This window comes from Somniosus microcephalus, chromosome 11, assembly GCF_052327205.1.
Source record: "Somniosus microcephalus isolate GS21.2 chromosome 11, FLI_Smic_1.0, whole genome shotgun sequence".
NCBI lineage: Eukaryota > Metazoa > Chordata > Chondrichthyes > Squaliformes > Somniosidae > Somniosus > Somniosus microcephalus.
In genome coordinates this window covers 19186757-19199310 of record NC_140997.1, presented here as the reverse complement: position 1 = coordinate 19199310, position 12554 = coordinate 19186757, and the positions used below count along the sequence as shown (strand labels likewise).

General features: G+C 47.0%; 1 protein-coding gene across 1 annotated transcript in view; it reads left to right on the top strand.

Annotated features, from left to right (window-relative positions):
• The window catches only part of card11 (caspase recruitment domain family, member 11), a 262608-nt gene that overhangs the window by 99204 nt on the left and 150850 nt on the right, over positions 1-12554 (top strand). The window contains exons 2-3 of the mRNA XM_086000284.1: positions 6178-6402; positions 8419-8556. Of these exons, the coding sequence (XP_085856410.1) occupies positions 6178-6402; positions 8419-8556 (363 nt within the window). The remainder of the gene's footprint in view (positions 1-6177; positions 6403-8418; positions 8557-12554) is intronic.

Below are 12554 nucleotides of genomic sequence, written 5' to 3'. Positions count from 1 at the left end.
GATTTAAGGTCTCATCCGAAAGACAGCACCATCCGACTGTGCTGCACTTCCTCGGTACTGCACTGGAACGTCAGCCTAGATTTTTGTGCTCGAGTCTCTGGAGTTGGGACTTGAACCCACAACCTTCTGACTCAAAAGGACAAGAGTGCTACCCACTGAGCCACAGCTGACCCCAAAGAAATGCAAAAGGGCACACAAACCCAAATTAAAATTGGCATAACAAATCACCACACATGCCAGTTTGAGACATTCATAGCACCTCCAAAAAGTAAGAAGGTGCTGATCACTAATATCTCATTTACAGTAGCAAACTGGCACAGAATGAAGACATGTCACAGCTCCCTATTCTTCCCATTGCAGCAGGCATGTCACACTACCAATAAGTGCACCTCACGTCCCGGACCTACCAGAAGCTCCAGCCCTGTAGTTTTCTGCCACTGCAGTGACATTTAGGGCTTGCGCCTGTTGGTGTCAGCCGTGGTTCAGTTGCTGGCACTCTCGCCTCTGAATCATAAGGTTGTGGGTTGAAGTCCCACGCCAGGAACTTGAGCACAAAAATCTAGGTCTCACACTCCCACTGCAGTGCTGAGGGAGTGCTGCACTGTCGGAGGCGCCGTCTTTCAGATAAGACGTTAAACTGAGGCCCCGTCTGCTCTCTTGGGTGAATGTAAAAGATCCCATGGCACCATTTCAAAGCAGAGCAGGGGAGTTCTCCCCAGTGTCCTGGCCAATATTCATCCCTCAACTAACATCACTAAAAACAGATTATCTGGTCATTATCATATTTCTATTTGTTAGAGCTTGCTGTGCACACATTGGCTGCCACGTTTCCTACATTACAACAGTGACTGCACTTCAAAAAGTACTTTGTTGGCTGTAAAGCGCTTTGGGACGTCCTGAGGTTATGAAAGGTGCTATACAAATGCAAGTCTTTTTTCCCCCACATAATCCTAGATCACTGGTGCCCACTGCTGTTTATTTCCCTCTAAAGCACTCTCCAGGACAATATATCAACATAACCAGTCGAGCTGGGCTGATTCAAAATCAACGAATTATTTGCAGAAATTAAGCAAGTAGCACTTACACAGAACAGCACAAGCTTATATAAGGTGACAGCAGTAAGTAGCCTGATCTTTTAAAGCTCTTCTCCCGACAGCGCAGCATCTGTTTAAAAGCCTGTACCGAGCTCCAGTACTCATTTCAATTCATCCTGGACCACCCCGCTTCCCACACTTTCTGTGGTTCAGCCCCTCTCTCTCTTTCACTTTCACAGACAACAGCATTAAATGATCCATTAGTCTTCGAACTGCACGGAATTAGTATGAAGGGGTTCTGACAGTCCCATTTGCAGGTTGAATGATCCAGAGGTGGGCTTTGTTCACACCATTAAAATGATGTCACTTTCTCATAAGATAAAAGCCCACCTTCTGGAAACCAAACACACTGCAGCGAACAGTCATTTTAGCCCTTCTGGTTATGGTAGCGTAGTGGTTATGTTACTGGAATAGCAATGCCTAGATGAACCTCTGAGTTCAAATCCCAGCCACTATGGCACTTTGAGAACTTGAATTCAGTTCGGAAAAAACTAAATAAATCTGGGAATGAAAAGCTGGTATTGCTGAAAGTGAAGCTGTTCGATTGTCACAAAAACCCAATTGGTTCACTCATATCCCTTAAGGAAGGATACCTGGCCTCCTGATCAAGGTCTGGCCGATATGTGGGTTCCATCCCACACCAGCATGATTGACTCTTGACCTCCAAAGTGGCCTAGCAAGCCACTGAGTTGTATCAAATGAGAGATGGGCAATAAATTGCCAGCGATGCCCACATCTCGAGAATGAATTGAAAAAACCTCTGCCCACCTCAGCTAAGAACAGTATTTGCATTTATTCACAAAGCTAGCTCTGCCTCTATCCGTATATAGTGACAGTTGCATAGAATTGATCACATTAGCTGTTACTGTATGGAAATGGCATTGCACCACCCTCCTTATCTTCTTAGGCAGTCCCTCGGAACCGAGGATGACTTGCTTCCACATTAAAAATGAGTTCTCAGGACTGATGAGTCCAATGCGGGATCTACAGTCTCTGTCACAGGTGGAGCAGATGGTGGTTGAAGGGGCGGGGGGTGGGGTGCTTGGGTTGACGTGCGCTGCCTGCGCTTGGCTTCTGCTTGCTCCCGGCGAAGTGACTCGAGGTGTTCGGCGCCTTCCCGGATGCTTCTCCTCCACTTTGTGCGGTCTTGGGCCAGGGATTCCCAGGTGTCAGTGGTGATGTTACACTTTTTCAAGGAGGCTTTGAGGGTGTCCTTGAAGCGTTTCCTCTGCCCACCTGGGGCTCTCTTGCCGTATCGGAGCTCCGAGTAGAACGCTTGTTTTGGGAGTCTCGTATTGGGCATGCGGACAATGTGACCCGTCCATCAGAGCTGATCGAGTGTGGCCAAAGCTTCGATGCTGGGGATGTTGGCCTGAGCGAGAACACCGACGTTGGTGCGCCTATCCTGCCAATGGATTTGCAGGATCTTCTGGAGGCAGCGTTGGTGGTACCTCTCCAGTGCTTTGTGCCCTTGAACTAACAACAGCCAGAGTCTTTTTGTTTGTTCCTTTACTAGAAACTGGGGATATACTTAGAGCTCCACGAAGTGCAAACAACAACAACTTGCATTTATATAACGCCTTTAACGTGGTATAAATGTCCCAAGATGCTTCACGGGAGCGTCATCAGACAAAAAATGATTGGCACCGAGCCAAAGTAGGAGACATTAGGGCAGGTGACCAAAAGCTTGGTCAAAGAGACAGGTTTTAACGAGCGTCTTAAAGGAGGAGAGAGAGGTAGAGAGGTGGAGAGGTTTAGGGAGTGAATTCCAGAGCCTAGGACCCAGGCAGCTGAAGGCACGGCCGCCAATGGTGGAGTGATTAAAACCGGGGTTGGTCAAAAGACCCAGAATTGGAGGAGCGCCGAGATCTTGGAGGGTTGTAGATTACAGAGAGAGGGAAGGGGGCGAGGCCATGGAGGGATTGAACACCAAGATAAGAATTTTTAATTTGAGGCGTTGGTGGATGGGGAACCAATGTAGGTCAGCGAGCACAGGGGTGATGGGTGAACGGGTCTTGGTGCGTGTTCAGATATGGTCAGTAGTGTTTTGGGTGAGCTCAATTTATGGAGGGCGGAAGACCGGCCAGGAGGGCATTGGAATTGGCGAGTCTGGAGGTAACTAAAGCATCAGCAACTCTGGTACAGAATGAGGATCTGAGATTTATATATTGTTTTATTTATTGAAATGCTTTCTTTATACGTTACACTATGCTATTATATTAGATGGCAATAATTCATTCCCTTCATGAAGACATCATGGTGGTGTATTGAATTGGAACACCAATATGTCGTACCACAGTGTGGTGGCAGATGGACATGTTGCCCAGCATAATTTTTGATCTCAGCTTCACCAGGAGGATGCCAGACATGTGTGGGAGAACTAGAGGAAAAGTTGAAAAAAAAAGGCAGAAAGTACTTTTTTTTCTACAGAGCCTCTCATGACCTCAGGACGTCCCAAAGCGCTTTGCAGCCAATGAAGTACTTTTAGTGCTGTCACTGTTGTAATGTGCCTCCAGGCCATGCTCAGACAGTAATTAGTGGCCAGTGTACAGCAACATTAGTGGAGGCCTGACAGTTGGTTTGACCATCTGCTGTCTCAGTTGCATCAATTGTCAGATGGAAAGAAATGGAAAAAAAAAGACTTGAATATATATAGCGTCTTTCACCACCAGACGTCTCAAAGTGCTTTACAGCCAATGAAGTACTTTTTGAAGTGTAGTCACTGTTGTAAAGTGGGAAATACAGCAGCCAATTTGTGCACAAACAGCAATGCGATAATGACCAGATAATCTGTTTTAGTGATGTTGATTGAGGGATCAATATTGGCCCAGGACACCGGGGAGAACTCCCCTGCTCTTCTTCGAAATAGTGCTGTTATAAATCTCATCATTCATCAAGAAACTACTCGTGAAATAATGCTGGATGGCCAGCTGGTGGCGCCATTCAAGGAGTATAAATACTTGGGCGTCGGCCCCAGCTACCCAGGGACATTTTGTAAGACAAGGAACTAGTGAAGTACAACTAGACCTCCATGTTCTGAAACAAGTTGATTAAAGCCTTGCTTTATGCTCAAACCAAGGGCGTAGTGAGTTTTATTACATCAAGTGCCATGGGATCTTTTACGTCCACTTGAGAGAGAGCAGACGGGGCCTCGGTTTAATGTCTCATCCGAAAGGCGGCACCTTTGACAGTGCAGCACTCCCTCAGCACTGTACTGGAAGTGTCAGCCTAGACACTACAGTGCAGTACTGAGGGACTGCTGTATTGTATTTCGGATGAGACGTTGGACCAAAGTCCCGTCTGCCTGCTCAGGTGGATGTAAAAGGTCCCATGGGATTTTTTTTCAAAGAACAGCGGGGGCCTCTGCTGGTGTCCTGGCCAACATTATTAGACAATGAGTACCAATCCTACCTTAATTTATATTCATTATTTCACTGGCACAAACCTATATTAAAGCTTAAATTAGAGGCATTCTGCATATTAAGCAGATAGGCAGATACATATTAAAATTAAAATCTAAGATGACACATAGTGGAACAGGAAAGCACAAAAATCTGTGTATGAGGCAAAGAAGAACTGTCAACTTGCAAAGGCCGATTCGGAAGAGATCTGCGTGTGATCAGTGATAGTTCAACAAACGTTTTCAGTCAAGGTGAAGGTGTTATAAGTGAAATGAATTGAAACAGTAGGATGTATCTCAATAGGTTTTTGAATGTCATTCGAATCTTTCTGCAGTTTTGACCATCCTAAATTCAGAACGGCTTCGGTGCATTCGGGAGTTTTCCGAAAAGAACAACAGGAACAGAGAAGGTTGAGAGGTGACCTAATGGAGGTTTTCAGGATGATGAGAGGTTTTGATAGAGGAGAGAGAGAAGAATGATTCCCTCTGGCTAGAGGTCACAGACTCAAAATCATTAGCAAAAGATCTAGAGGGGAGAGGAGGAGAGTTTTTTTTCACTCAGCGCGTTGTCGGGATCTGGAGCGCTCGACCTGAAAAGGTGGTGGAAGCTGATTCCATTATAATTTTAAAAGGGAGTCGGACAATTCCTGGAGGATGAGGAACTGACAGGGTTACGGACAGAAAGCGGGGTGTGTGGGACTGAGCACCCGACGGCTCTTTCAAAGAGCCGGCACAGGCACGACGGGCCGAATGGCCTCCCTCTGTGCTGTAGGTTTCTACGATTCTATGACTCCTGAACTTAGGGCTCTAGAATATGAGGAAAGAGTTTCACGAGATTGAATTTTTTTTTATGGAGAAAGAAGACTCAGGACGTAATCTAGGTCCTAAAAAGCCAGGCAGGAGAGTCTGTAATGAGGTGTTGTCAATCAAATCAAATCAAACCAAAATCAAATCAACTTTTATTGTCATTGTTAGTGCACAAGTGCAGTACAACGAAATGTAGGCTTGCGGCTCCCGAGAGTGTACATTTAGATTAAGACAAGTTAATGTTGCTGCGAATGGGGAGAGAAGCCCGATGAAACACCTTTATGATGGGAGCAGTTAAAGTAAGGAATACTCCGCTATAGGAAGTAGGTGATTGCATCAAGGAAGACACAGGGCTATGGGGAGAGAGTAGGGTCGTGGGATTAGTTTTAGATTGCTCTTGTAAAAAGCCAGCATAGACTCAATGGCCTCTTTCTCTGCTGTAACCTTCTGTGGTTTTATAACTATATAGATATAAATGGAAGCTATTTGATTTGGAAAGTAAATGCAAAGCAAGAGGACAATGACTTTTCACATGAATAAATTGCTTGCGAGAGTGATGATTAGAAGATTTATTTTCCCTGCAATGTAGTGGAACAAAAGCCAGGCAAGGATTTTATCGATGTAACTTTATTCCTTCAAAAAGGAGTGGTCTAAAATCTGCCTGGAAACGAGAATGTAGGAAAGATAATGGCTGAGATAATCCTGCCTCGATTTCTGATCACTTGGTTTTCCACTGACAGTTTCCGTCATTGAGATATGGTCCTGCTCTGGTGTTAAAGACCAACTTTCAAATGGGCCGATGTCAATACCCTGTCTATCTGCCAGATTCACAACAGTTTTTAAAAACCCTCCACTTGCCGCTTCTTGCTTTTGTAGGTCAGGAGATGGACGTCTGCAGTTCAGAGGCGGAGAATTTCTGCAGCGTGAAGGACGAGGAAGATGTGGTCTGGGAGAACGTGGAGTGTAACCGGCACGTCCTCAGCCGATACATCAACCCGGCCAAGCTTACGCCATACCTCCGACAGTGCAAAGTCATCGATGAGCAGGACGAAGATGAGGTGCTCAATTCACACATGCTGCAGTCCAAGATTAACAGATCAAGTAATTGAGTTCAATTCTTTTTTGAATAATTTACCGCAGTTGTACCCTTCTATAAATAATGTATTCCTACAGTTTTATGTCATATAGCAACAGTGAACAAGTAAAGTTTTGTTCGAAGAAATTACTTTGTTTTTTATTCATTCTTGGGACGGCGCTGGCAAGGCCGGCATTTATTGCCCATCCCTAATTGCCCTTGAGAAGGTGGTGATGAGCCGCCTTCTTGAATCGCTGCAGTCCGTGTGGTGAAAGTGCTCCTCCTACAGTGCTGTTAGGGAGGGAGTTCTAGGATTTTGACCTAGCGACGATGAAGGATCGGTGATATACGTCCAAGTCGGGATGGTGTGTGACTTGGAGGGGAACTTGGAGGGATGGTGTTCCCATGTGCTTGCTGCCCTTGTCCTTCTGGGTGGTGGAGGTCACGGGTTTGGGAGGTGCTGTCGAAGAAGCCTCATAATGTGTTCCTTGCTTGACTGTTAATTATACCCCTTTCCCTGTGTACTTTATCTCATTTTTCCCCGCCAACCCTCAGCCTCATATGTCCCTCTATGCTTTCTCCTCAAGTTGAGAGATCCACATCTGCCCTCATGTACTCAAATATGTGTGCTTGCTGTGACCTGAGAAAAGAAAGTTGGACTCTCTAAGAAAGTGATGCTCATAACACAATCGAGAGCTATCTACAGCGTGCCTTCCTTCCACCTGTGGCTCTCGGTAGACTTACTGAACCTTCTGCCTCTGGACCTCCATTGTGGCCAGCCCGGCTATGGAAGGCTGATTGAGCTGAGGTTCCTTTCTGTCCCCCTGTCACTCTTGCTCCACAGAAAAAGGAGGCAAGGGAATGCTATGAAAGCAGGGCTATTTCAGCCTCCATACAGCAAGTGAAAGGGTCCTTATAAAAATGGCTAGGATTGATTTTATGCACATAATTTATACTGTGTTATGTAACTATCCTCCACTCACTGCATTTTAAGCCTGCTTTTATTGGGAGACTTTGCTGTAGTTTTGTTCATGATTTCTGTTTGCTGTAGTTCGTAGAGACATTGTTTAAATAGACTCTGCAGACTGTTTGCTGAGTAAATAGACTCTGTTTGCTTAAAGTCCTGCTGAAAATCCTGCCCCGCCTCCAACTCATTGGCTGACACAGTGGTGTCAATATTCACTCTATTCAGTCAATAGAGCTGTCTGAAAGAACTATTGGTATTTTAGGTTTTTTTTCCCTCCTTGCCTCCACTTGACACCTGCTCACAGTGATTTGATTACAATAAGAAGCTCGCTGCATGGAAAATGAGCAACTGGGAGACACACAGGATTCCCTCTGTTAGCTTCACTCCATACTATAAACAGTCCTAAACTCGGGGAAACAGACGGCATGAAAACCCAGGAAAATGTGGATCTACAAATGTGTGTTGGATTGAGGAATCCGCTTCTATGAAAGCAGATGTCAGGAGCTGGTACCTTAATCCAGCAACTGAGTCCCTGCTTTCCACAGTGGAGCTCAGTGCCACCCACTCCCAATTGTAAATATATCAGGGAGAGCAATCCACCAATAATACAGACAATATAAAAATACCTTTTGTTGGTGCTTGTTGGTCTGCTTTGCCACTCCTTTACCCAAAGAGTGGTAAGAACGTGGAACTCACTACCACTGCGAATAGCATAGGTTGATTTAAGGGGAAGCTGGATGAACACGAGGGAGAAAGGAATAGAAGGTTACGCTGAGAGGGTTAGACAAAGAGGGGTGGGAGGAGGCTCATGTAAATGGCGGCATAGACCAGCTGGGTCGAATGGCCCATTTCTGTGCTGTAGGTTCAATGTTGATAGCATATCACGTAGAAAGAACGCGTTTCATCTCAGCGAGGGAAAGGCGAACTAACCCGCCCACCTCATGTTAGAACGCCACCGACTGCGACTGTGGAAATGTCCTGGCTCCAGGTTGTGCTCTTTTCCCCAAGGGTAGGTAAGTTGAGCGAGAGAGAAAATGGTTCAAATGGAGTCTCACTTTCTTTTCTCTTTCCAAAGGTCGTCTGTTGGATATCCTCCAAACAAAGGGACAGAGAGGTTATGTCGTATTTTTGGAAAGTCTCGAGTTCTACTATCCAGAACTGTACAAGTTGGTCACGGGGAAAGAGCCCACACGGAGATTCTCTACGATAGTAGGTAAGGGAACTATTCTCATTTAACCTTTAATTTCACAATTCCCAGAATGGAACAATCCTAGCCTTTAAAATAATGTACTATTGCAATAAATTATGGGTAACTGTTATAATATGTTAAATATTACAATTTTTTTGCTATCTATTTCTGTTACTTCTTTATATATTTACTAGCTGGGGGAGCCCGGCGGTGCCGAGGCTTTCTCGAGGGCATGTTGTTGTTGGAAGAGAGAGAGGGAGCGACTGGGGGGAAGAGAGAGAGAGAGAGGGAATGAGAGAGAGGGAAGGAGAGAGAGAGGGAAGGAGAGAGAGAGAGAGGGAAGGAGAGAGAGACAGAGAGAGAGAGGGGGGAAGGAGAGAGAGAGAGAGAGAGGGGGAAGGAGAGAGAGAGATGGAAGGAAAGAGAGAGATGGAAGGAGAGAGAGACGGAAGGAGAGAGAGGGAAGGAGAAAGAGAGGGAAGGAGAGAGAGAGAGAGACAGAGAGAGAGAGGGAAGGAGAGAGAGAGAGAGAGAGGGAAGGAGAGAGAGAGAGAGAGAGGGAAGGAGAGAGAGAGAGAGAGAGGGAAGGAGAGAGAGATTGGGAGTGTGAGAGAGAGAGAGATTGGGAGTGTGAGAGAGATTGGGAGTGAGAGAGAGAGATTGGGAGTGTGAGAGAGATTGGGAGTGAGAGAGAGAGAGATTGGGAGTGAGAGAGAGATTGGGAGTGTGAGAGAGAGAGAGAGATTGGGAGTGTGAGAGAGAGGGAGAGAGACTGGGCGTGTGAGAGAGAGATTGGGTGTGTGAGAGAGAGAGAGATTGGGAGTGTGAGAGAGAGAGATTGGGAGTGTGAGAGAGAGAGAGATTGGGAGTGTGAGAGAGAGAGATTGGGAGTGTGAGAGAGATTGGGAGTGTGAGAGAGAGAGATTGGGAGTGAGAGAGAGAGAGATTGGGAGTGAGAGAGAGATTGGGAGTGAGAGAGAGAGAGACTGGGAGTGTGAGAGAGAGAGATTGGGAGTGAGAGAGAGAGAGACTGGGAATGTGTGAGAGAGAGAGATTGGGAGTGTGAGAGAGAGAGAGATTGGGAGTGTGAGAGAGAGAGATTGGGAGTGTGAGAGAGAGAGATTGGGAGTGTGAGAGAGAGAGAGATTGGGAGTGTGAGAGAGAGAGAGATTGGGAGTGTGAGAGAGAGAGAGATTGGGAGTGTGAGAGAGAGAGAGATTGGGAGTGTGAGAGAGAGAGAGAGATTGGGAGTGTGAGAGAGAGAGAGAGATTGGGAGTGTGAGAGAGAGAGAGATTGGGAGTGTGAGAGAGAGAGATTGGGAGTGTGAGAGAGAGAGATTGGGAGTGTGAGAGAGAGAGAGATTGGGAGTGTGAGAGAGAGAGAGATTGGGAGTGTGAGAGAGAGAGAGATTGGGAGTGTGAGAGAGAGAGATTGGGAGTGTGAGAGAGAGAGATTGGGAGTGTGAGAGAGAGAGAGATTGGGAGTGTGAGAGAGAGATTGGGAGTGTGAGAGAGAGAGATTGGGAGTGTGAGAGAGAGAGAGAGATTGGGAGTGTGAGAGAGAGAGAGATTGGGAGTGTGAGAGAGAGAGAGATTGGGAGTGTGAGAGAGAGAGATTGGGAGTGTGAGAGAGAGAGATTGGGAGTGTGAGAGAGAGAGAGATTGGGAGTGTGAGAGAGAGATTGGGAGTGTGAGAGAGAGAGATTGGGAGTGTGAGAGAGAGAGAGAGATTGGGAGTGTGAGAGAGAGAGAGATTGGGAGTGTGAGAGAGAGAGAGATTGGGAGTGTGAGAGAGAGAGATTGGGAGTGTGAGAGAGAGAGAGAGATTGGGAGTGTGAGAGAGAGAGAGAGATTGGGAGTGTGAGAGAGAGAGAGAGATTGGGAGTGTGAGAGAGAGATTGGGAGTGTCAGAGAGAGAGATTGGGAGTGTGAGAGAGAGAGATTGGGAGTGTGAGAGAGAGAGACTGGGAGTGTGAGAGAGAGAGATTGGGAGTGAGAGAGAGAGAGACTGGGAGTGAGAGAGGGAGAGATTGGGAATGTGAGAGAGAGAGAGGTTGGGAGTGTCAGAGAGAGAGATTGGGAGTGTGTGAGAGAGAGATTGGGAGTGTGAGAGAGAGATTGGGAGTGAGAGAGAGAGATTGGGAGTGTGAGAGAGAGGGAGAGAGACTGGGCGTGTGAGAGAGAGAGATTGGGTGTGTGAGAGAGAGATTGGGAGTGTGAGAGAGAGAGATTGGGAGTGTGAGAGAGAGAGATTGGGAGTGTGAGAGAGAGAGATTGGGAGTGTGAGAGAGAGAGATTGGGAGTGAGAGAGAGAGATTGGGAGTGAGAGAGAGATTGGGAGTGAGAGAGAGAGAGACTGGGAGTGTGAGAGAGAGAGATTGGGAGTGAGAGAGAGAGAGACTGGGAATGTGTGAGAGAGAGAGATTGGGAGTGTGAGAGAGAGAGAGATTGGGAGTGTGAGAGAGAGAGAGATTGGGAGTGTGAGAGAGAGAGAGATTGGGAGTGTGAGAGAGAGAGAGATTGGGAGTGTGAGAGAGAGAGAGAGATTGGGAGTGTGAGAGAGAGAGAGAGATTGGGAGTGTGAGAGAGAGAGATTGGGAGTGTGAGAGAGAGAGAGATTGGGAGTGTGAGAGAGAGAGATTGGGAGTGTGAGAGAGAGAGATTGGGAGTGTGAGAGAGAGAGATTGGGAGTGTGAGAGAGAGAGAGATTGGGAGTGTGAGAGAGAGATTGGGAGTGTGAGAGAGAGAGAGAGTTGGGAGTGTGAGAGAGAGAGATTGGGAGTGTGAGAGAGAGAGATTGGGAGTGTGAGAGAGAGAGATTGGGAGTGTGAGAGAGAGAGAGATTGGGAGTGTGAGAGAGAGAGAGTTGAGAGTGTGAGAGAGAGAGATTGGGAGTGTGAGAGAGAGAGAGAGATTGGGAGTGTGAGAGAGAGAGATTGGGAGTGTGAGAGAGAGAGATTGGGAGTGTGAGAGAGAGAGACTGGGAGTGTGAGAGAGAGAGATTGGGAGTGAGAGAGAGAGAGACTGGGAGTGAGAGAGGGAGAGATTGGGAATGTGAGAGAGAGAGAGGTTGGGAGTGTCAGAGAGAGAGATTGGGAGTGTGTGAGAGAGAGATTGGGAGTGTGAGAGAGAGATTGGGAGTGAGAGAGAGAGATTGGGAGTGTGAGAGAGAGGGAGAGAGACTGGGCGTGTGAGAGAGAGAGATTGGGTGTGTGAGAGAGAGAGAGATTGGGAGTGTGAGAGAGAGAGATTGGGAGTGTGAGAGAGAGAGAGATTGGGAGTGTGAGAGAGAGAGATTGGGAGTGAGAGAGAGAGAGATTGGGAGTGAGAGAGAGATTGGGAGTGAGAGAGAGAGAGATGGGAGTGTGAGAGAGAGAGATTGGGAGTGTGAGAGAGAGAGAGATTGGGAGTGTGAGTGAGAGAGAGATTGGAGTGTGAGAGAGAGAGAGATTGGGAGTGTGAGAGAGAGAGAGATTGGGAGTGTGAGAGAGAGAGAGGATTGGGAGTGTGAGAGAGAGAGATTGGGAGTGTGAGAGAGAGAGAGATTGGGAGTGTGAGAGAGAGAGATTGGGAGTGTGAGAGAGAGAGAGATTGGGAGTGTGAGAGAGAGAGAGATTGGGAGTGTGAGAGAGAGAGAGAGATTGGGAGTGTGAGAGAGAGAGATTGGGAGTGTGAGAGAGAGAGAGATTGGGAGTGTGAGAGAGAGAGAGATTGGGAGTGTGAGAGAGAGAGAGATTGGGGAGTGTGAGTGAGAGAGAGAGATTGGGAGTGTGAGAGAGAGAGAGAGATTGGGAGTGTGAGAGAGAGAGATTGGGTGTGTGAGAGAGAGAGATTGGGAGTGTGAGAGAGAGAGAGATTGGGAGTGTGAGAGAGAGAGAGATTGGGAGTGTGAGAGAGAGAGAGAGATTGGGAGTGTGAGAGAGAGAGAGAGATTGGGAGTGTGAGAGAGAGAGATTGGGAGTGTGAGAGAGAGAGAGATTGGGAGTGGTGAGAGAGAGAGAGATTGGGAGTGTGAGAGAGAG